This window comes from Tyto alba, unplaced genomic scaffold (genome assembly GCF_018691265.1).
Source record: "Tyto alba isolate M040663 unplaced genomic scaffold, T.alba_DEE_v4.0 Super-Scaffold_26, whole genome shotgun sequence".
In the NCBI taxonomy this organism is placed as follows: Eukaryota; Metazoa; Chordata; class Aves; order Strigiformes; family Tytonidae; genus Tyto; species Tyto alba.
Genome location: NW_024881300.1, coordinates 20,072,239 through 20,096,946, shown reverse-complemented (window position 1 = coordinate 20,096,946; position 24,708 = coordinate 20,072,239). Strand labels below are relative to the sequence as shown.

Sequence of the window (24,708 nt, the reverse complement as noted above, 5' to 3'; positions counted from 1 at the left end):
CGCTCCCCCAGGCGGCGCGCGCATGCGCGCCCCTCAGCAGAGCAGCCGGCGCCAAGGACGTCCCGCCGGGGTTGCGCATGCGCACGGCGGGCGCTGCCCTCCCCGTCCGTGAGGCGCCTGCGCAGCGCGCTCAGTCCCCCGCCCCCCGCCCCTCCCCGCGGCGCCTGCGCAGTGCGGGGCTGTGGGGGCTTCCGCCGCCTGTGGCTCTGCCCTTCCCGCTTCCGGCCGTCCGCGGCTCCGCGGAGCGCCCGGCGACGGGCACGGTGGCGGCGGCGGCGGTGGCGACGGTCCAGCGGCGGGGGGCTCGCCCCACCGCGCCGCCGGCACGGCGCCAGCCGCAGCTCGGAGGGCAGCGGGGCCGCCTCCGCTGAGGTAAATCCCCTCCCCGCGCCGGTTCCCCTCAGGGCGCCCGCCGCCGCCTTCCCCCCCGCCCCTACCCGGGTTCGGCCGCCGCGGGCTTTCCTTGCGCTCCCTCCGGCCTTCGCGGGGGCCCGGCGGCCCGGTGAAGCCCCGGCGAAGGAGGAGCGGGGGAAGGTGAGCGGGGATCAGCCTCCTCTCGTGGGGCAGGTCGGGCTGGGCGCCCCCTCACTCTCCGTCCTTGCCGGTGTTCGGTGTCAGTTCTTAACGGGGTGCTTCTAGGTGTTGGCTGTACTCCTGCCTCTTTTCGGGTTATTTTTAAATAAAATAAATAAATAAAAATGTTCTGTCAGCAGCCCTGGGAGCAAGTGCACGGAAGTGTCCCCGAGTCCCAGCGCAGGTGTGTTGTAGAGCCTCAGCTGCCGCCGTGGGAAGCTGAAGGGGAAGGGAACGGCAGCCACTTGACACACCGCGCTTTCCAGTAATGTCCTAGCACTTGCTCTAGGGAGTTTTTCTGATTTATGTGGTGCTAGTTTTCCTTATTTCCAGGAGGGAAGAACAGCACTTACAGGAAGTGGGAATGCAAATAGTTCACACTCCGAAAAATGAGAGGGTTGATTTGTACAGCACAGCACATATGTGATCTGTGCTGTAAAAAAAGAATTGGGAAATCAGTGGCTATTTTCTATACTATATATACAGTTGTATAATGGTATCAGGATGCTGAATTACAGTGATGTAACTGTTTGCTTTGCTGAAGATGTAATTAGGTTGAAGTCAATGTGACTTCACATTAACAGACTTAAATTAGATCTTTTGAAGTGGATGCTCTCTGACTTTGAAAATTTACAGATAAAATAGATCTGTACTGATTCATTAGGAGATTAAATCAATGTAAAACTTTAGTGGTTTTAGATTAGGGTTAAATAGCTGAAAGCTCTTTGTGGCTAGAAGAAATTGATAATACTTTTCATCTCTCAAACTTTCTTGGTTTTGTTATAATGTGGTATATTTTATATCATATATGTCTGATGGATTTCATTTTTATGCCTTTTATGAAGACCTAGAACTTCTAATGAAGTAAATTGATAGAATTCAGCAGCAGTTGATAGGCTGAAGATGAGGAATATAGAGGAAATGTTGGTCTCTATATGTGTCTGATATGAGGAACCATTGAAGCACATTCTTTAACACTCCTTTAATCGATATTGAAAATTTCTAGTGAAAATAGTTAAGCTTTGATCTATAACATTACTTTTTGGAACCTGGAAGAAAGAATCACATGTGGATATGGGTAACTGACAGAAAAATTTGCTTGCCAGCCTGATACCACAGTGCAACCAGTAAATGTGATACCAAAGCTATCATCAGTTGAGTGTGAGGATATAGAGTATATTCATGAATGCAAAAATTAGAATTAAAAAAATGAAACCAGAATGTGGTTCATCCAAATACTGTTGGCAAAGGAGTAAAACTTTTAGTTTCCACATAACGATACCGATATTGGTTTAAGCAGCTAGCTTTCTGGAGCCTAATCTGAGCTTGAGTTTGTGGCCCTCTTCCAGAAGAAGTAAGGTACAAAGCCCAGCCATACAATTTATTCATGTCCTTCTCTCAAGTAAAGATTGTTCTTTAATCCAGAAGGGTCTGTCCTTGCAGTTGTAGTTTAGTGAACACTTCATGTATTGGATAGTATGTATCTTTGCTGGGTACCAAAGTCTTATGAAATTTATTTTCTTTGACTTCCACATCTGTGGGGGACAAAAAATGTTATCAAAAAGATACCTTGCTGAACATCTTGGATGTTATTTTCATGCTTATGGAAAAGTATCTTGTACCAAAGTATTTTGGTATCACAAATTTATTGGATTTATTGCTGATAGCAAAGCTCTTTAATACTTTTTATAAATGTGTGTTCTGAAGACATGCATAATTTTTTTTCTTACATTTTGCATAACTTGTTTTACTCTGAATTTTTATTGCTGGGTTTTGAGGATGTTTAGAAAGATGCTATGGGCATAAAGACATAAGTAACTAGATGACCAGCTTCACTGTAAGACATCCATACTTATGCTTAAGTACTTCTTCTGTATACCCCTTTTCTGAGATTATTTAGAATAAGCATATCCTCTTTTGAAAGCTGAAAAGAAACAATTCCAGTGTTTTCTTATCACCTGACATTTGCTATATCGTAAGAGACTGGTGTAAAGAGAATCATCACAATAGCTTGCAACTTGTCTGTGTTAAATCTGTACTTCTTGAAGATTCTCTTGAACGTGTTGCCAGGTGTTTGCGTATAAGCAGCGTCACATTAGTTAGGTGTTTCCACTGTGAAATGTCACTGTGTGCCTGGAGTAGAGCAGATACAGGTCAGTACAAAGAAGGACTAGAAGGCATAAACAGGAAATTCGTGAGATAAACATGGCACAAAATATATTAAGTTAGAACAAAAGCAACAAGGATTTAGAGAGATGCTGAGCTTTGCCACTGAGGGTATGGGATAGTTTTGGGGGTAAGTTTGGGGTTGTGTCATGGGTTGCCATCACAAGCTAGTTCATCTGCTCTTTTCCAGACTTGTGTGCACTGTTACATGTGTCCCAGATTCTTGAAGTTGGGCATATCTCTTTGTAATTACAGATAGCAAAAGTTGAGTCTGACAGGGCTAAATTGGGATTGTAGTTGTTGGGCTGGTTCTTCTGAATACTCGCTACTCTTGCCGTTCTTACACGCTGTCGTTGCTGAGAGAGGGGAGCCCTGAAGCCCTAGCAGAGGGCTGCTTGTACAGAGCTGGCCTGTTGCTGGGGTTGAGCTAGAGGGTTTTCAGTGCAGTTGTGGGTTGAGGTAGTTACTGGAGTAGCTTTGTTTGCTCTGAGGTTGTTTGCTAGACCAGTCACTGAGAAGTTGAAACAAGCCACAGTTTACTTATTAAATGGCTTTGCAGTTTGGATTGCATGTATCTGTAATAAAAAGTAGGTTATTCACCTAAATTAGGCGTGATTATGGCTAGACATTATCTGATGGATATTTATCTGTCACAATGAATGGTCCAAATTGCCATGGAATTAGATTCAGTAGTAGGTGTGCCCATTTGATTTACTTAAAATTTTTGCAGTCATTGAAGTTAATGTTTACACTGTAACCTTTTAATGAGACTACAGTTCTGTGATTTTGATTTGCCATCAATGCTGTGCTTTCTAGGTAGGATTTAAATCTGTCGCATGTAAGAGCTGCAGGATTATTATTCTAGTGTGCAATATCTGTTACTGTCCCTACAACTATTCATTACACAATCAGACATTTTGAAATAAAAGCATTCTCTTTACTGTGTTGTAACTGAAAGATGAGGAATCTCAGGAATTGTCCATTGTATAGCCCGAAGAAAAAAATGACCAAAAAAGATTTAAGCTTTGACAGCTAATGTATATCTAGCCTGTATATAAATTCTTATTTTTATATCCGTTTAAAAAAAAAGTTAGATTTTTTTTTTCCCCCACAACAATGTTTTTCCTTTCTTCCTCTAAAAATAGCAAGAAAAAGGATTGCGCTTAATCCTGAAGTGCCCCCCCCCTTTTTTTTTTTTTTTTTTTAATTCACAGTGCAGGGGCCTTATGGTACAATAGTTGTGTTGCATCTTTCAATCTCCTAATGCCCTTGGTAACCTTCTTCCAGTCAACTTGGAGAAGGGAGATTTGCTGTTGCAGTGGATCTTCTTTAGCACCATTAGAAAACTAAAAACATCTTAGTCATTTTACAAGTCCATCTTTCCAGTGATCATGAGTTTGTGATGGAACTTCTTCAGAAGTTTTTTTTTTTTTATTCCAACAATATATCTGGATTTTGGGCCAGCATTTCATTAACAGTGAGGCACAGGTCAGATGAGACATTCTCAACCTTATAATTTAAAATAATGCCCAAGAGAAAAGCATCAGATTAAGTTTAATACAATCACCTGTGCAAACAGATGAAATTTTGCATGAAACATGGAATAATTTAGTTTTATCTTCCAATGCTAAAGATTTTTAAACAGTGATTAAAAACTGTTGCTTGGCATATTGGATTTTAAAGTATCATGCTTTGTCCTGGAGGTTTGTTCTTTAAGTATACAACAAAAGCTCAATGTAAATTTGGTTAGGACAGGCATTGAAGCAAATAAATTAATAGTCTGGAGGAAAGCTGTAGCCATCTCAGTGGGGATGCTTAGCTCTTCATGAAGTCTAAGTGCTTCAAACATTGATCCGCTTCCCCTTGAAGGGGACCAAGGTAGAGGGTAATGGTGTAGGCAGCTGGAGAGGAGAATGGCACACAGGAGCAGGGGAAGGAGAAAGCACGTAAGAATGCCTAAACCTATTATTCTCGCAAAAGCTGAACTGTGGTGTCACTTCCACTTAAACCAATAACTGATGAGGCTCCGATAAACCCTGAAATTTTGCACAGAATTGCATTTAGGATTAGCGAACTGGCTGAACAAATCATATCCTTGTCTTGTCAATGAATTCTCTGTTAACAATTTTGGATGATTACTCTGACTTTAATATTTCACCTGCAGAGGCTTAGTGTGTCGTCTGCTATTGCTTGTCATCTTCGACACAGAGAAGGGGTGGGTGACACTGCAAATTAAAGTGACACACACTAAACCCATCTTCTTGAGTGTTTCTACTTGGATTCCACAAAATGCCATGTCAATGACAACTTAATGCTTGGGGATTTCACAATATTGTGAAACTTGTTTAACAAAAGTATAAAAGCATATTCATAAAGCAAACCAGAAAGCAATCAGTAGCTTCATGCAGTTATATGTGCATAATAAGCATTTGCGTTACCTTTTAGGCATGCAATAGAGTATATGAGTTTGTTTAAATAAGACAAGAGGCTTCTCATTTTCAGGGGAAGTCTGCATTGGTATAATTACCCTTGATTCAGGAAAATTTGAAAATATATACTGAAGAACTTCATTGTTAAATTTCAGAATCCTTACATTACTCTCAATATATTAATTTAAATTAACCTACCAATTAAAAGAGTGAAGCTTCCATGTCACAAAGCTTATTTTAAATACTAGAAAAATAAACCAACTGAAGAAATAAGCCTAGGTACTTCTTTAGCCAACTTTAAATGGACACAAATTTGAAATTCCTACTCCAAGCTAGTCATTTTATTCTGTACTGTGTAAAACAAAGCAAGAAACTCTTCCTTGATCACATATTGGGGCTTTAATTGCCAGACAGATGTTATAGTTTGCAGCAGTAGGATTGGGTGAGAGAACAGCAATGGCAGTCGATGTTGAGCAGAACAGGGGTCCAGACTTAATTTGCCAGAAACCAGTGCAGCAGCGCTCTCTGTGCAGCATGCATGTGCTCACTAATGTTTCCAGTCAGAAATTCAGGCCCACACCTCTTCTGTTCTCTCCTCCAAACAGACATCTAACTGAAGGTTTTTGTGCTGCAGTCCTGCTCTAAATGCCATGTCATGATTTCCAAAAGTTAACTGCTAAAATTTTCAAGCTTTGAAGTACCTGGATTTCTAAATAAAATAAGTGCCTCCTCTTCTTCTTTCATTATGAAAAAGGAAATCATCTACACTTTATAACTACTGATGCTTTCTTACTTTGCACAATCTGTGTTGGATTTCAGTATTATGTCCTTGTGAAAATGAAGGAATGTGATTCAAGATTGTGGAACATTTGTATTGTAAACTGAAGCATGATTGGAATGTCTTATGGTAGCATGTTAGTCCTTATACTGATTTGTATATCATAAGTCACATAGTAATTGCCTATATGGTGGAATTTTAGCAAGGAGAACTTTCTAAATGCATATTCCATTTGGCGTAATTATGGGCAGTTTTCTTTTATATACAGGTTCTGGAATGAGTAGCTGCTTTATTTTAAATTGGCCATAGTTTGGTCTAATAATTAGAGTTAATATGATCTTGTATCCTCTATTATCTAACAGTTATAAAAATAGCAGTAGTAATGCATGCTTTTGTTATTCATAACCTGCTACCAAAAACCTTGCTGTAAACTCTGCAGTCAAATAAGATTATTTTTTGTATACTTTGTAGCTCTTAGTCATACAGGAGTGACAGACAGGAAAAAGTAGTAGGTCTTTGGATACATTATCCAACTCATTTTAGAAGCAATGAACAAGACAGTTATAATGTTACTTGAAACACTCTTTAGAGTTTTTTAGTTCTCTCTTTGATAGCTTAATCTAGAGGTTTTTTTCCTCTTAATCAGAAGCTTGTTTGCTGTAAGTACATGCAGCATATTTCAAAGTACTGCCATCCATATATTTTATTTGTGCTTAACACTATTTTCTTGATGAAGCAAGAGTGCTTTCCTAATCAGTTTGTTGCTGATGTCTTTTCAGATTACATCAGATATGACTATGTGAATAGCATAGAGTAGCCCAAAGGAAAAACATGATGTCAGAATAACATACAAAACACTTGTGAGGTATGTGGGTTTTTTTGTTGTGCTAAAAATTTTCTTGGTTGTCTTTAACACAGTTAAACAAAAGGAATGCAGTAATTTTATGCCATTTCATTTGTATGCTAAAGGAGTTTGCAGAGTTGATCTAAAATTCAGGTTTGTCATGACATACACAAATAACGATTTATTTGTGTTCAGAATCTTGAGGTCTGTTCTGATTTAAGGCAACTTGTTGATTTGAGCAGCTGAAAACTTGCCCTGATTGAAAAATAGTTGTGTATTTCTTCTGAGATATTGCACCTTAGATGGAAGGAATTCTAAGTTTGTGTTCTATAGGGAGCTTCAGAATTGGGAGGTTGGTTTTGATTCATTGATGCCTTGTAGGCGCCTCAAAATATCTGTGAAGCAGGAGGTCTTGAAGGAGTGGGGTTTCTAAATAGTCCTTTGATGAAGGAAAAAAAAAAAACAAAACAGAAATTTTGTTTGAAAAAATTTTCCAAATTACTTATGTATTGACTTTTTTAAACAAAAAGATAAAATGGGAGAAAAAAATGAATACTAAAAAAATAGGAAAAGCTAGCATTTCTGCTATTGTGAATTTGGTTGAATTTGTCTGAAGTTTGGGTTAACAAAAGCAGAATTTGCCAGTGAAAAAATATTTTGACAAAATAACAGCATGTGAATGGGCTGTATTTGACTGTTTCTGTAGTACTGCCAGTTACCTCTTTAGAAGTTTGGCTCTTTAGAGCATTTGTTGGGCATTTTGTGTCTGATACCTTTGTTCAGTTGTCATCTCTTCATATACTTCAAGTTGTAATAAGTTTATTGTACATACTTTTTTGTGGGTACTTTTTTTTTGAGAGAGGAAAAGTTAGACAATAACATTTCTTATCAGTTGTATATGCCCTTTTTTGATTAAATAGCTGATTTGCCTAGTTATCTTCATGTTCCAGCTGCTAATTATATAGGCTTCATGAAACTTGTAAAAGAAAATTCAAGTCTTGACCACAAGGGGTGAGTGATGTCCCAAAGTGCTATTGAAATTAATTGGCATAGATTGTAATTTTAACTGTAAAAATTTAGAAAGATTAGGATAACTTAAAGTGGCTGAAAAGAGAGCCTTATCTAGGTTAAGGTAAACCTGAATTGCTTTTAAGGGAGGTGAAGTTTATTCTTTTCTAAGGTATTTTTCTAGTGTGTGACTACCTTAATCCATGGCTTAGTAAACACATTCTGGTAAGAGAGGGGACTTTTGTATTTTTTTTTTTTTTTTTAAAAAAAAAGGGAAACAAAACCCAAAACCAAAACACACCAAACCAAAAAACCCCACTGTGTGGACAGAAATCACAGTGTAACTAGTAGAAGCTGTAACATTGCATTGTTAGTGACTAGATGCAAGCACCAGAGCTTTATTTCAGTTTGTTGTTTTACAACCAGAGAACGTAGCTCCTGTGTCCTGTGAGTGTATCAGGTGGCTATTTTAACTGTTGCTCTGGGATATCTACACTGCAATCTGCATATACTTGTTTTCAATTCTAATCTCTTGGATTACTCCTACCTAGTTCTAGCATTAAGGCTTAAGGATCAAAAAGATTTACTGCACAGGATATGTTTTTTCTGATTCCTGATAGGTAGGACTAAGAGTTTTTAAAGGTTTAGAAATACATGGTTTCATCTGAAAACTATCCCTGTGAATCTCTGTACCAGGCAAATGGTCATGTTGACCATTTTAGACTTAACAAAGTGATGCGAATATTCAAGGTCTTGGAATGTAAGTTAAAGTGCCATAATTCCTACCAGTCATAGGCTACCATTAATAAGGGGGAAAAAATGGAGACTTCTGCATGGCTGTCACCAATCAATATAAAAGATTTCAAGTTTCTCTCAGACATGGCCTTTAATAACACGAATCAATATGATTTTTAGAACATTTTATAGTTTTAAAGTAGCAGGCTATTCTTGATGCATAATGTTTAAGCTTTAATTTATCTCCTGTTTGTTGATAGCAGTTCAGTTCTGCCATTCTGTATCTTTGCTTGTTAGAGATGTCTGGAAAATAATTCTGTTTTCATGAAAACTATTAAGGTTTCAAGTCTTGGTTTTGTTCCATGTTGGAACAACAACAAAGCCCTAAAAGAGTATTCATGAAATTAATGTGTTCTTTGAAAATCTGATTCATGTAATCCATTGCCATGCTAATTTAACCACTGCCATTTGTTTCCTTTAAGTTTGGTCTGATCTGAGACCATCTTGTAAGTTATCCAATATATCTTTGTAACAGGTTTGTGGGTTTTTTCAACTCAATAGCACTTTTGTCAACAAATTTAGCTGCTTTCTAACTTACTGTGTTTTTTTATTGTGAACAATGTACTAGAACAGCTTTATTTCCATTCTGTTTTTCCCTTCTGCTCTTCCCTGGGTTGCTAGAGCACTATGAAAAGTCAACAGTCTGGTGCCATAATTTGCTGTTTTCTGTGACACATGAGCTGTAATTTAATGAGGACTTCGCCATTTTAGTTGGAGATAAGAGGTTGTATTTTTAACAAAAGAGGAAGAACAGTTTACAGGTGCAGCAAGATGAAAATGAAACCATTCTAAAGTCCCTTTGTCAAGCATTGAAGTTGCATGATTGTGGTGGGTTGACCCTGGCTGGACACCAGGTCCCACCAATGCTTCTCTATCACTCCCCTCCTCAGCTGGACAGGGGAGAGAAAATAAAACAAAAGGCTTATGGGTTGAGATAAGGGCCGGGAGAAATCATTCACAAATTACTGTCATGGGCAAACTAGACTCAACTTAGGGAAACTAGTTTAATTTGTTACTAATCAAATCAGAGTAGGATAATGAGAAATAAAATCTAAATCTTAAAACACCTTCCACCTACCCCTCCCTCCTTCGCGGGCTCAACTTCACTCCCAATTTTCTCTAGCTCCTCCCTGCCAGTGGCGCAGAGGGGATGGGGAATGGGAGCTGTGGTCAGTTCACTGCCCCGTTGTCTCTGCTGTTCCTCCCTTGTCAGGGGGAGGACTTCTCACACTCGAGAGGGTTTATTTTTTTTTCCACCTTAAATATATTATCCCAGAGGTGCTATCGCCATCACTGATGGGCTTGGCTTGGGCCAGTGGTGGGTCCATCCTGGAGCCAGCTGCATTGACTCCATCAGACATGGGGAAAGCTTCTGGCAGCTTCTCACAAAGCCATCCCTGCAGCCCCCCCAGCTACCAAAACCTTGCCATGCAACCCAATACAGTGATTTAAAAAAAAAAAAAAAAGTCACAGAATTATAAAACTGAGTAAATGGCTTAAAAAATTGTTGATGAAACTTTTTAAATTAGTATCTTTTGATTACAGGAATATTTAATCTTTATGTAATCACAGAATTCAGGTTTTGATCAAAAAAAAATGTCAGTAATTTATTTTGAACTTCAATACGTTTTATCCCACAGAAATATGAAAACAAGCGCCACCTGTATTTCCAGTTTCTTCATGCATAATAATGGGATCTTTGCTTCCTGCAGGGTAAGGCCAGAAAACCATGCAGTCATCAGGGCACAGATTCCGTGATGTTGAGCACCACCCGCTTCTTGCTGAAAATGACAGCTATGATTCCTCTTCCTCAGAGGCCGACATGGCAGAGAGGGTTTGGTTCATCCGAGATGGCTGTGGTATGGTCTGTGCTATAATGACATGGCTTCTGGTTGTCTATGCAGACTTCGTAGTGACTTTTGTCATGTTGCTGCCTTCCAAAGACTTTTGGTACTCTGTGATCAACGGTGTACTCTTTAACTGCTTGGCAGTACTAGCTTTGTCATCGCATCTGAGAACTATGCTAACTGATCCAGTAAGTATGCGATCGTTCCTTGACATCGGATTGTTCTCTCGTGTAGTTCATCGTCTGCAGAGAAATTTGAAGAAGTGGTATCAGTCTTTTCCTGCTAGGAAAAATAGTGCCAGATTCAAAACCCTCAAGGTGCAGGGATGATATCTGTACTTTTTGTGTTGTTCTGTTAATGAAACCATAAATAATACTTGACTTGAGGAACAGGCAGTATAAAATTAATTTATAAGGAAGAGGTAGGCTTGTGAGAAATAGTTTATCTGTAAAATATTAACCCAGGTTCTGAAGAGGCTAATAAAGCTTTAGTCTTTTCTTTCCCAGTTTTTTCTTACTTTTTTTTCATCAAATATATTTTCAAAACTTCATAAGAAGTTGTAGTTTCATCCTGTTGTATCATTTGAAATATGTCTTCCATTTATGACACATGAAAGAACTTTTAAAGGTAGACATGCTGAAAAACCTCAGTCACATATTGGCATAAAGTAAGAACTGTTGTCCTGCATGTTTCATGCATTGTTGTGTTTAAGTATTTGGAATCAGTGGGAGGGGAAATTTAAGTTGAACCCACATTGGAACAGTGTAGGTGTAAGAGTTCTTGAAAGCACGCATTTCTTAGGATTTTTCAATTCAAGAGTTCGAGAGATTAAATTGTTTATATTGTACTAAAATATGTTATTTTTTTTTAGGGAGTAAATCTGGGGAGGGAGGGGTGAGGGGAAAACCACCTATTTTCTCCAGATTTTTGAGACGATAACAGTGTACATAGAAGTTATGGGAACGTTTGAAAAAACAGCAGGGTGTTGTAGTTAATGGTTTTCTAGGACTTTGATTTACTTCTGAGCCCACACCCACTGATGAAATGTTACAACTTCTACAGCCGGTGACAGCTAAGAAGGTTAATGGTTTAAGGATAGATTGCTTAAAAATATGTTCTCTTAAAACTGTGTGTTTTTCTAGCCCTATGTTGTTCTTTATGGATAAAACATGATAGAAATTGAGATGAATCACTACCTTTTTTTTCTCCACTCCTTTCCTGCTGACTCCCAGAATGGAAGACACAACTGTGTGATAGAAACCAAGATTGAAGGAAAAAAAGGAATGAACTGTCTCAAAACCTATGTGAATTAAATTTACTCTTACAACTATAAAAATAGATTTTTTCATTGAAAGGAATTTGTGACCTTCTGAGAATATGAAAGATGTTATTGAAATGGAGCATATTTTTATAATCAAAATGCTAAAAGCATGGTCTGAAGTTATCAACCTTAGTGGCAGATGAATAAGTGAATGTGAGATGTGTTTTATAAACATAAATTTACCTGGAACAAGATGAATTTGTGCTTTAGGAATTCTCTCAGATAATTCACCGTGTTTACACCAAACTATTAACTTCAATGAGAACATTCATATTGCGAAAAACACTTCAGCAATACAACATGAGTGTTTAAGAAACGCTTTTGGTTTGTACCCCTGCAAAGGCCAGCTAGCTCAAGTTTGAAGCACCATTTAGCTGAGAGTTCATCTGGGGCAGAACTTGGGCTGTGTCTCAGGCAATACAAATGTAAGATTGTTTTTCCATGCCATAGGCAACAAAAACTTTCTGCCCAAGTAGAGAGGTGTTTTGCAATCAAATCTGAAGTGCCTTCTGGTTGCTTAATTCTGTTCTGAAAACTTCCCTAAGGTGTCTGTGTAAAGTGATGATGTTGCCAGTGGGCTTTTTTTGAATGAGGAAATAATTATAGACTGTTGCAGATTATTTAAGCCAACCTGGAGAAGGCTGTTCCTGTGTGAAGTGAATGCTGGCCTGGAGGAGTTGGTACAGAAAAGCCACTGCACTTTCGTTTCACATGCCGGTTTACTTCACAATTACCTCCCGTGACAGATAAGCCTTTAGCTTTATAAGTAAGCAAGGTGACAGTGGTGCTGTCCATTATTGTCTTCTTACTAGTCCAAAGTTAGATTCTGATCTCACAAGGCTCTAGATTAATATTGTAACTGGAAGAAGCAATCCTACCTGCCGTTTCTGTTGGTTCATAGTCTTCCTCATTGTGTTGATGGAGCCGCTAATGCAGCTCTGTGGAGATCAACTCGGAGAACTAATCACTACAAAATAATGTATTTTCCTGATGGGTTATATTTCTTCTGGATCAGTTAGTTCAGCTGTTTACCATGTAGATACAAAAATCTTTCACAGTAGCAGAAGGCAGCAGGGGGTACTAGATTTAGACTAAACAAATCAGTGATGGTTCATGCTGACAGTGTCCAAGCTAAAAGCTTAAGTATAAAGGAGAAAAGGGTGATTGGTTCTCAGAAACCTGTGTACATGGGGCAGGTGGCTAAATCTTGGATTCAGAGAGTTGAAATACCATCTTTCAGGTAGTTGTTGCTAATTTAACTTCTGTGGATGGCTTGGCCTAATAATCAGATGTAACAACAGTTAGCATATGGTGCTGTAAGAAAGCACATCTCCCTTAGTAGTGCTCGTTCAGAGTAACTTCTCAGCAAATCTTGTACTTGTAGTGCTTGTACCTGCTTGTGACTTCCTCTTCATTTTATGTATGCTGGTGACAGTAGATTCTCTCAGAGTTATGCTAATACTTGGCCATAAATGAGTCTTGCTGAAATGAAACTGAATTTGAGGTCAAGCAGAGGTAATTTATTCATTTGGAAATGATCTGGCTTATGGCAGACAAGCTTTGAATAAATGAATTTATTTCAGCAATTATCCTGAGATTACTGGTATGAAGTCCATAAAATGTATTTTTAAATGCTCTCATACCATTTAAGAAGCTTTCTCTCCTTTAATTGAAATGATTTCAGGGGGCTGTACCCAAAGGAAATGCCACTAAAGAATACATGGATAATTTGCAACTGAAACCAGGAGAAGTGATCTACAAATGTCCAAAGTGCTGTAGTATCAAACCTGAACGTGCACACCATTGCAGGTATGCCATAGTTTTCTTTAAAGCCGTTATGCGCATTGAGTCTTGGAATAATATTCCTGATATTTAGGTGTTAATTTTTTCCCACAATCTTCTTTTGGTATCCAATAAACTTTCAAATTCATACATTGCAGAGTATTTTATAAATAGAATGTACTATGGCCAAAACTGAATGTGGACGAGGGGAAAGAAGCAAGAGACTCGGGAGTTTTAAAATAATCATACTGATGTGTCTTAAATAATTTTTGGTCTGTGAATATTTTTTTTTCCTGTGTATCATTCTAATTATTGTGCTATACTGTTAATAATGCAGCACAAAGGTGAGAATCTCAAGGAAATTTCTGATAGCAGCTGATTTAAGAAATTACTTTTGTAATCTTAAATTAAGAAAATACAGATTAGTTTTAAACTGTCACTTTAATTTGTGTCTTCTTGTCTTCATAGTACATCATTTGAAGTTATTGGCAGATTATTTTCCCAAGGTTGCATGCATAATTGGTTAAATGCACTTCTGCTGATTGAAGATTCTTTTTAATAAAGACAGCAGTGATGATAATTTGACCTAAACATGGTATGGAAGAGATAGTAAATTTGCCCATTTTTAATTAATTCTCAATCTTTTGAGTTTTGGGGCACTGTGGATATGCATTTGTAATGTTTATTGTGTGAGAGTTGGAAGTAGATATGCCTGCATAATTAAGACTTACATAAATATGTAAATGTTTCTGGCAGCTCTCTCAAGGTGTGAGGAGTGATGTGTATTGAATTGTGTGGCGTATTAAATTTAGGTCGTTGAGTTAGTGCCCATCAGAAGAACAGAGTGAAGTCTTGTCAGGACTCTGAAATTATTCTGTAAATTTGTGGTTTCTAAATTAAATGTCTCCGTGTATGTCACTTATCTGTGTGAAAGTTATGACTGAGAAGCTATTTCCATTATAAATACTCAGCCTTGGCACTGGAATCTTGTTCTTCTCTCAGATGTGAGTGGGTTTTTGAATCTGGAGTGTGAAGGGAGAAGTTTCATGTATAAATAGTCAAGTATAGGATTATCTTCAGTTAGTTTATCTGTGTTGTAGGTTAGCTTTTGCACGGATGCAGATACCAGGCCGGCCTTCCTGTGCAGTGAGTTTGGTTCTGGCTGGCTTTATTAGCTCTGTAGGGTGTAACATGAACACAGCTGCACCACTTGCTCCGCGGGCCAGGGGGTGGAAGCAGTGCAGCTGCTTTCTTGTGGCAGAATATAAAATATTAATCTCTGGGAATTAATCTCCAAACCAGATTTGTGTAGTCTGGTCAGATGTCCTAGCATTGTGTTCATGGGGTGCGGTGAAGGGACACCCAAGAGCCTCTGCTGACTTCAGGTTGGATCTTGCTAATTTTCTCATCTCAGATTTAGGCTGGTTCCTACACAGACTTTGCCAGTGTCTTTGTAAAGTGTTTCCCACATTCTCAGTCATGATAGGATTTACTAATATGGAAGTAGCCCTAAATGAAGACATCTTATGTTGCTCCCTGCATATGAGCAAAAAAGCTGGAGTATTGGAGATCCTGGAGCTCTTGCAGCTGCATGGCTCTGTGTGGGCAGTGCTTATCTGTAAGACCTGGAGCTAACAAAGATATATGTTTCAGACAAGCCCTGCAGAGTCCCTCGGGTACATCTGGGCCATCGTCCTCAGCTGGTACTGTGTTATCTTGGATGTTCCAGTAGCCTGTGATCCCAGTTAAGGCAGTATTGATTGAAAAATTATTTATTTGTGGAAGACGACTAAAAATTATGTAGAGACTTCAAAACATTGTTTATAGCAAGATCTTGAATGACATTTATTGTTAAAGCAGAGCAAGAACGGGTAGTATCTACAATGAAGGAAATCTGTAATGCTTTCAAAGGGTTTGTTTTCAGTAACCACAGATTTAGGGAACTAGCTTTGCATGTCTTGTGAATTGTTTTACTTTTTATGCCTTGTTAAAATATGCTGTGAGATGTTCCATGTAAGGGTAAAGAATGCATTTTGGTGCTTGCACAGTGCATAACTGGCCTCACAGAACACTTGAAAGAGAAAGGTAGAGCCTGAAAGTGCATGTACTATCCTTTTGTAAGCCTGCTGTCATGAGTTTCTCAGAAGTTGGATATCTGTTTTAATTGTCTTTGTTTCCATTGTTCATACAATATGTGCTACTAGTAGTTGCTGTTTACTTAAGAAAAACAAAGGATTTTTTTGTAATGTTCTGAATATGGAATACGTACTGCATAGAGAGGTAAATGGGTTGGAAACCAGCTACCAGAATCTGATTCTTTGCCATAGATTTAGCACTACAGAAGTTTACTAAACAGAAAAAAGATTTGTTTGATTATACTGCCAACTTTTTATTGGCTTACAAACCCATTCCAAGGACGTTAAAAGGATGGTCTAGACCCAAGTGGTCAAAGTGGCAATTTGCTGATAGAAGAGACTTGAAAATGGAAATTGAAGTTGGTTCCTGTTGGGAAATACTTACACTCAAAGCCACAGAGCATGTTTTGAGTAGTAAATTATTAACAGAAGAGACTCTTATGATGCAGTTATGAAAATTGTTGTGCAACACTGCAGCGGAATTTCTTTTAAGGAAGAAAAATCATTTCATAATACACATTAGTGATAGAAAAAAGAACAAGAAACTTTTATTTACAGCTAAATATCTAGCCTCAGTGAAATACATTAAACTGAGATTTTTACTAAGCAGTTACATTTTCAGCATAAGAGGCTTATCCTGAGTGAATGCTGTTTCATTTTCACTGAAGGCGCACAGCTGTCATTATTTCTAGCCTATTCTGAGTGCCTGCCTTTGTGTGTGGAGAACAGTTACTCAGAATCAAGTTACTGAGACGTTTGCATCAGTTTTCCTGTGAATTTCTCTTATCCAGACCAATTTCTCTTAAGCCATTAGTGGTGTCTGAATACTGTTGGCCTTCAAAACTGGAATTGCACCTGCAGTTGCCTGAGTGCATTCAGCAACAGTGCCAAGCTGGAGGAGACATGCTTCTGTCCACAGCTGCTTGTTCTCACTACCAGATTGCTCCTTCCTCTTGTGCGAGGCATAAGCGTTCTGCACAGTGACATGACCCAAGTTGCAGCTAATAGAGTGACTTCTCCAAACTTGCTACATGAACATCTGTGCTTGGACAGGGGAAAAAAGAGAATACAAGTGACGGGGATAGGAAGAACGCAGAAGCACTGGTTTAAGCATTGCTGTGAGTTTGTTGGCTTCAAGTGTTCATTGAATCGTGGTGTGAGATTAGAAATGAAGGCAGGGTTCCAGACATCTGATGTCTTGGAGAGCTCTGCGTGGGCTTGTGAGAAATACTGAATGAGCAAAAGTGAGTCCTGCCAACCTCACATCCTCCAGTGTTTGGCTTGATTGAGTCTGGATATGATTTTACTCAGTACTTCACATTAATATTCTTTTTAGTGTGACAGTATGTATTTTGTGTTACATTAGGAGGCTTGCACTGTTGTGGTAACTAGAGTTAGCTCATCTTCCCACAGAGCTGGGGAAATTATCGAGTGGCTGAATTTACTGGAAGGAGGCTGTGAAATGAAAATCTTTTGGAGAGCCTTCCGAATGCCTTCTCTTGAATGATACCTCTTTCTTCTGCAATAGAGAACAGTTGCAGTGTTTAGTTATGATACTGGGATTTTCATGTGTAACTGGCACTGTTTAAAAAGTAACTTGCATCAAAGGATGAATCGTCTTTTAATGTCCATTAAACGAGAGGCAGCGGGAATGCAGGGGCTGGATTATGATAGCTCAGGACAAAGGGAGCTTCAGAAGAGCAGTGAAAGATTTGGGATTCCTTCATATAATGTGCACAGGAGTATGTTCTGCCTCTTGCTGAATTAGCTTATAATCATGCATATGTGATGACTTAAACTATTCTGTGCCTCAGAGCAATGATTTCCCCGCACACACCCCCTTTTCCTCACTCTAGTGACAATCATCTGAGCTTTGCTTCATGGCTTGTCACTGCAGCACTCATAGATACCATACATAAATAAGCATGCATTAAAAACAAAGGATTTTGAGTAACAGTGCCTGCATTTTTTTTTTTTTTGTCTGTCTAACTGCTGAAATGGAAATGCTTAATATTTTGGATGTTCTGCAGGAGAATCTGGAACACTTTGAGTGTGCGGCTATCTTAAGTACAAAGCTAGGAAAATGAAATAGCAGCATTACTTAAGCTATTGATTTATGGAAGAACATCAACACATGTTGCAACTGTTCCGTTTCTCTTGTATAACTGTTCATGTTTGGCTGCAGATGGACCTGAATGTAAGAGAAATGAGCCCTCTGGTGCTGTAAGGCCTAGCAGATGTAAAATGGAGTTATTGAAATATTTGACTTCCTTTTGGAAATAACCTTGACTCAAAACCAGACAGAAACTAAGCAGTTAGTTGCATAACTATCAAAGAACAATAGTGTTTAAGTATTCATTAACAAGTAAGCAAAGAACGTGTGCTGCTTAGAGTTTCAATATTTTTGTTTTATATTGAGGCAGTGAAGTGTGACATTGTGAACTGTTCTCACAACAAAAATCTCATTATTGAGATTTTGGTTGCATGTGTTCAGAATTGTATGGCCAGTTGAAACCTCAAGTGTGACAATTTTTCTCTTGAAGATGTGAATTTCTTTTTTTTTTTTTTTTTTTCCTGATTCTCAAACTAAATTTACAACTTGAAAGTCTGTAAACCTGAAATAATTGCTTTCTCTAAAAAAGCTTGTCCAGAATGGAAGGGGTTTTTTTAATAGTAAAACCCAATAAAAATTAAAAATCAAAACCACACACTTTGCTCACTCAGTGCCACACGTATCTAAAACAAGTTGCTGGATTAACTTGATCGTGTGTTCGGATATGCAATGATTCCCATATTAGTACTGGTTTTCTTACGTGAAGAATATCTTATGTACACGGTCAGTTTTGTAACAACCAAAAGCTGCGTTGTAAGTAAACAAATAGTTTCTTTAAAGAAATGCAGATAAAATCACTGTTTGCGGTTTATCAAGAAAAAGATTTCAGCATGTCACTGTATACCCATGTTTCTACATTAAAATGTGAAGTGTTGTTTCTCAACAGAAATCTCTTTTCCTTTCCTTCAGTATTTGCAAACGATGTATTCGAAAGATGGATCACCACTGCCCGTGGGTGAATAATTGTGTGGGGGAGAAAAATCAGAGATTTTTTGTTCTGTTTACGGTAAGTGAAAATCAACAGTAACTTGATCTCAGTATGACTCTACCTTGATTATAACAATTTCGGTTGTGCTTAGTAGTGAGTAATGGCTTAAAGGCACAGGGGTTTTTGTGTTGTTTTGTTTTGGTTTTTTCTCTCGTTCTATGAAAGATATTCTCCTAACAGGAAGATATTTCTGTTCATACCCATTTTAATCTTGTAAAATGCTGTTATTTTAAACTACCTTAATTTTGCTATTTTGCTGTGTTTTATGTAGTAACAATTAGTGAAATGGTACTGTGATTTAGGGAGCTAATCCTTAAACTTTCGTTGTTGCCCACGTTTTTAGATTCAAGCTTAATTAGAATTTGTTTCTACATCATTGTATTGAATTAAAAATTGAAATAGGAAAGTATATTTGCTGTGCAGTGGTGAAAGCTGGCTGAAAGGAATGTCTGGTTTACTACCTGACAGCAGTCAAAAGTAAGCACTCTCTCTTATTTCCAGATGTATATAGCCCTAATTTCAGCTCATGCGCTCATACTGTGTGGGTTTCAGTTTTTCTCCTGTGTCCGAGGGCAGTGGACTGGTAAGCAAATACTTAACTTTCACTGTCATAATCTAGCAGATATTAAGGGAAAATCATAGCGTTCCACCTATTTCAGTCCCATGTATGAAATATTACAGGACTTCAATCTTTTTAAAGTGAGGTCCTGAAAATATTTCATCCCTGTTTCTTTCTCTAAGTCATTCACTGTAAGAGCTGTGGCTGTCAAGGGCATTCTCACTCCCTTTCCACATAGTAAAAATTTACTGCCTTGCTTATAGGAAGGAAACAGATAGCTGGTCCTCAACCACCCCAGCACCATATTACCTGAAGCTGCAAGCTCGGCTTTGTGTGTCCCACCATAGTTCTGTGAACAGCAGCTGAAACTTAAACAAATTTCTCTCTCATTCTGTTACTGGAGGCAACTGTGGGGGTCCCATAAAACAGAAATCTCCTAAAGCGTCCCAGTTATCTTAGTGCTCTGACTTGCATTGCTTAATGTTCCAAGGTGCCAGCGCTAATTCTGATCTTGTGCTTTTGACAAAAGATGGTAGATCATATGTTTCTCCTGGTACCTGAAGCAACAGGAGAATCCGTGCAACTTTTTTTCTGAATATTTCATTAAATGGATGGAATCTTTAGTCTTTTTTTTTTTTTTTAAACTTGAAACATTCTGCTTCCTGTATACTTTCCCATTTCTTCTTTGTTTAACTAATTGAGGTAATCAGTTGATCAGAGGATCTCCAGAGGTGTTACCATAAGTGTAAGTCAGAACCTGATTACTTTGTGTGGTGAATTAAAAAATAATAATAAAGCAATCACAGCAAAATGGATCATCTGGCTTAAGTAGCAAGTCAGAGCTGACAGCGGTGATGGTTTCTACAGTGTTTGTCATGCACGAAACTTCAAACTATTCTCATCTTTATATATGTGCAGCTCAGAGTACTTAAATTCTTATGTGCAAAAAATTATTTACATCCTTGAAATATTGAGGCAGGATTGCAGTAATGCAGTACCATGTGCTTTAGAAGTCATTAAAAGTGTTACTTCCTTAAAATTCTTTATTTCCTTGGGTAGCAAATAAAGCTGCTGCAGGGCTAGAAACTAGATGTTTGTTTTTATTGTGAAAAACTGTTTCAAGTATCAGGTATTTAGCTTTTACTGTTCTTCGAAGAGGGGATGTCTCAGTATGAACAAGTACTATAGATTTTTTTTTTTTTTTTTTTTATAACTACATATATTGTTTTCACAGAATGCAGTGACTTCTCCCCACCTGTAACTGTGATCCTGATGATCTTCTTGTGCCTTGAGGGTTTTCTGTTTCTCACTTTCACTGCAGTCATGTTTGGGACCCAAATCCACTCAATATGCAATGATGAAACGGTAAAGACTTCTACTTTTGTATGCTGTAACAATTATTCTAGGAAGGTGTGTTTAGATGTTTTATTTGCATGAGGGAAGGCCCTTATTTTGGAGAAAGCCCCAAACCTAAAATAGCTCATAATTTTTATTTTCTACAGTTGTAAGGATTGAAACACTTCCTTGAGGTTTGCTTTCTAACAGAAGTTCTTGCATGATTTACTTTTCTGACATAAAATTTTTAATAAGGTTTTCAATTACAAAGATTGCACAGCTTCTGACTTCAGCTTGGACTTTCGCTTCTCAACTGTCACAAATTCCTGATATATGTCATGAGAAATGTCTGATTTTCTCAGGTTTAGACTTAACCTAGCTATCTTGTATCAACCCTTCACACTTCCCTCTACTTTGATACACTTTACTGGAGTATAGCCATAGTTGGACCTTTGCCCTTAGGTCTGCAGTGTTAAGCCTTGAGAGGATGTTTTGTGACAGGTAATTGATGGGATACATAAGGAATTTGAGTGTAACATGAGGAATTAAGTGTGCCTCTGTACTATACAATTGGTAAATATCGAGCCTTCATCAGTGTGAAGTACAAAAAATGATCATCAGAACAATGCATTTGGGAGAGTAAGCCAAGCTTCAGTAATTGCAGTGTGAAAGCCTTCTTGGAAGCCTTATTGTCTGGTTTCACTAACTGTGTAAACAACTCCTAGTGTAGGTATATTGCCTGCAGATCCTCTCCTGTGACATCAGCTTTGTTGGTCATTTTGTCTTTGAGAGGGGAAGAGGTAGACCAACTTTCTTATACACAGTTTGTGTTCTAAGTCATCTACTGCCCTCTACCCCCAGGGCTAAATCAGCCATTCTTATTTCTTCATTACTAAATAAATAACAGTAAGAAACTAATCAGCTTAGTAGCTATATGTTAAAAGAATGCAAAATAGTCATCGGTTTTGGTAACTGTTGGTAGACTTTACTGAACTTCAGACTTAACGGTGTGTCACTGCATGTCTGTTAATATACAGGAGATTGAAAGACTGAAGAGTGAAAAGCCAACATGGGAGCGGAGACTACGTTGGGAAGGAATGAAATCGGTTTTTGGGGGTCAACCTTCACTCCTGTGGATCAATCCTTTTGCAGGATTTCAAATCAGGCGACTTCTACTGAGAGCAAAGAAAGGAGGACCGGAGTTTTCTGTTTGAGTCTAATTATGCTGGAACTTACAAGAATACTATATAATATTTATTTGGGGCCAGAGGAGGCTGTCTACATATAATCTGTGACCAGGTGAAACTGATATCAGACATTTGCTTGTAGCAAGCAGAATTTTATACGTTTATTGTCACAGACATCTCATTAACTGTCAGAGACACGAACTGGATCTGTAATGGTCTTAACAGCAAGATAACAAAGGAAAAGCACGTGGTCACACTAAAGAAGCCAAATGTTGTCATGCTACTGTAATTTATTTTGAGATTAATTATCCATTTTTGTTAAACCCTTTTTATTTGATAAATGTTTGGGGAATTACCTGTGTGTTTTTATAAAAAGTATATACTTAGGTGCAGTTGTCAATCATAAGGAGGAGCATTATGATGAAACAGATCTCAAATGAGACCTAGCCTTCTAAATCCAGTTTTCAGGGAATAGTGGTTTGTTCAGTTTTAAGTTCTATTTCAGCTTGTCCTAATAAACAGAGCTGTACTCTTGTGTCCCACTTCAGGCACACATTCCTCATATGCAAGTGATTCAAAGGACTGGTGCACACAACAGCGTAACACACCCGAGGCACTGTTACACCCCTGCCAAATGTCTTCCCAGGCTCACAAAAGCATGTCTTGTGATTGGCAGTATTAATTTCATACGACATTCAGGTAAGTTCTAAATCTTCAGTAAACAACACTTTTAAGTAACAGCTGTGGGCCAAATTCTTCCCTCAGATATGCATCTCCAATTCTTAATGCATTGGTTCTAGAGGAACTTAAGTGTAGGTGGTTGAGGATTATATCTAGTCCTCTGTGCAGGGGTGAGTGGGACCAGTGACTGTATCTTCCTGTGTGAGACTCAAATGAATGTACTTCAGACTGGAGTTAATTAACTGAAAACAGTTGTCTTTGTAAAGTCTTGCTCTGCCCCTTTGTTGTTGTACAGACTTTTCATAGAAGGAAAGCTGTTAACTTAATGATCCCTTGAACAAAGACATTAGTGAAATGAGGGAGGTTGCCTCTTTCTCAAGTACAACAGCTTAAATGTAGAAGGATCTGTAATAGAAGGAATTATTTTGAATTTAACCATTTTCCAACCAAAACTACTTTCAAGAAATGAGAGCAATATAGATCTAGAACTGCTTTATGTGGGCCTGACAAACAACAGTAGTGCTAAGAAATGTTGATAAATCTGCAAACAATGAAATACAAGCTGCAAATAATGAAATTCAGCTGAAAGTTGGATTCTTTAAAAATTAGATTTAGACTATTTTTTGTAGTATTGTTAATCTGTTCTATAAATTACTGATAATGTAAAGGATAAAGCAGGAGCCTTGATGCATAGCTTGAAATTGTGCCTAGAAAGTAAATAGCTCCCTGTTCTGGGACTTGCCTTAAAATTGTCCTGTTCTTGCTTTTGCTTCGCCAGTAGCACTGATGATCTGTCCCACCTCAAGCAGTTCAACGTGCTGAAGAATCTTGCAGTATAAAGTTTACGTACTAGAGAAGCTATACTTTCTTTTTTTCAGTGACCTGCTTCTCCTTTTCTTTGTAACTGTCTGTGGCATCTTGATTCCAGCTTCATTGGGTTTTATACCATTGGGTGGGTGAAATTACTAAGGGATCCATTTATTATCCATGGCCCTGTGAACAAAACTGTGCAATATTATATAATATGTTCACTTTGCTTGGGGGAGATGGTGTGTAACACTGGACAATTTCTAGGTGGACACATCCAATGACATTGCAGTCAAATGAACAAAACTACATCTCATGTAACTGAGGGGAAAGTTGGAAGTTGTACAAGAATCTTTGCATATTCAGTTGCACATCTTAAAGATTGAGAAAAAAATGTGTCTGGCTTTGTCATGAGGCTCTTAATGTGTATATTGATTAATAAAATATCCTGAGGAAAATCAGAAAATATCACTTCAAGCGGTTGAACCCTGTGACTTAGCAAATGTGTGCGTGTGTGAAATCAGGTTTACTTGGCTTTTCAAACCCTTGTTATGTTGTAATTTTTTTAATGTAAAAAAGAATAAAGTAATGAAGTATTAGTTGATTAACTTCTGCTCTACGTGTCATTTTTTTTTTGGCACATTTATATGCATATTTGCATATATTTAGATTACAACAGCTTCAGGGTAATGGTCTTGCATCCTTTGGCTTGTAATTTATATGTACATGTATATCAAGTAACAGATGATACGGCTCCAAATTAAAGATGCTGCTCTGCTTATTAAGGGGTTTAAGCTATGCTAACTGCTTAGCTGCTCATAGGCATTTCCTTTTCTGCATCCTCGGGTAGAACTGCTTATCTGTTAGTACCTGCTTGTCTCAGGCGAGTGGGAAAACACACAGTAAATACTCAGTTAAGAGTTTTCAAATAGGAAGTATTTCAGGCTTCTCACTTTCAAGATATTTGTGTAAAGTACAGGTTAGGACTCTAGTTTCTCTGCACAAATGTTGACTTTTGCCACTAGTTCTGTAGCTTCAGATGCAAAGAGTCAAATATGCAGCCTAGAAAGCAGCAGTTCAGGTAGTTGTCAACGGAACAAGTGACCCAGCAAGGGTGAGGATGAGGCGGAAACGGCGCTGACAAAGGCAGTAAAGGATGGAGAGACTGGAAGCAGTTTATCTGGTGTTTGCAGCAGCTCCTACAAAATACTTCGTTACCTTTTCTGGATAGAATACCACACTTCTATACACTGCTGTTTCTATGGAGAAAATAGCTCCAAATACATTCATATAAACTTGGTGCCACTGCTTCTTGTATATTTAAGGATTTTAATGATTTGATTATATTTGTATGCCACAA

At 38.3% G+C, this 24,708-nt stretch overlaps 1 protein-coding gene across 2 annotated transcripts; it reads left to right on the top strand.

Annotated features, from left to right (window-relative positions):
- The first annotated feature begins 202 nt into the window (after positions 1–202).
- ZDHHC7 (zinc finger DHHC-type palmitoyltransferase 7) lies at positions 203–23,956 on the top strand. 2 transcript variants are annotated; one of them, XM_042797711.1, is made up of 8 exons: positions 204–372; positions 6,726–6,811; positions 10,306–10,628; positions 13,446–13,570; positions 18,701–18,797; positions 19,281–19,362; positions 20,573–20,703; positions 21,711–23,956. In XM_042797711.1, exons 3-8 carry the CDS (start codon positions 10,323–10,325, stop codon positions 21,885–21,887), a joined length of 918 nt encoding a protein of 305 aa, XP_042653645.1. In that variant the 5' UTR covers positions 204–372; positions 6,726–6,811; positions 10,306–10,322; the 3' UTR covers positions 21,888–23,956. The 2 variants fall into 2 exon arrangements, with proteins under 2 accessions (XP_042653646.1, XP_042653645.1); XM_042797712.1 differs by lacking the exon at positions 6,726–6,811 and having other exon boundaries at positions 203–372.
- Positions 23,957–24,708: the final 752 nt, after the last annotated feature.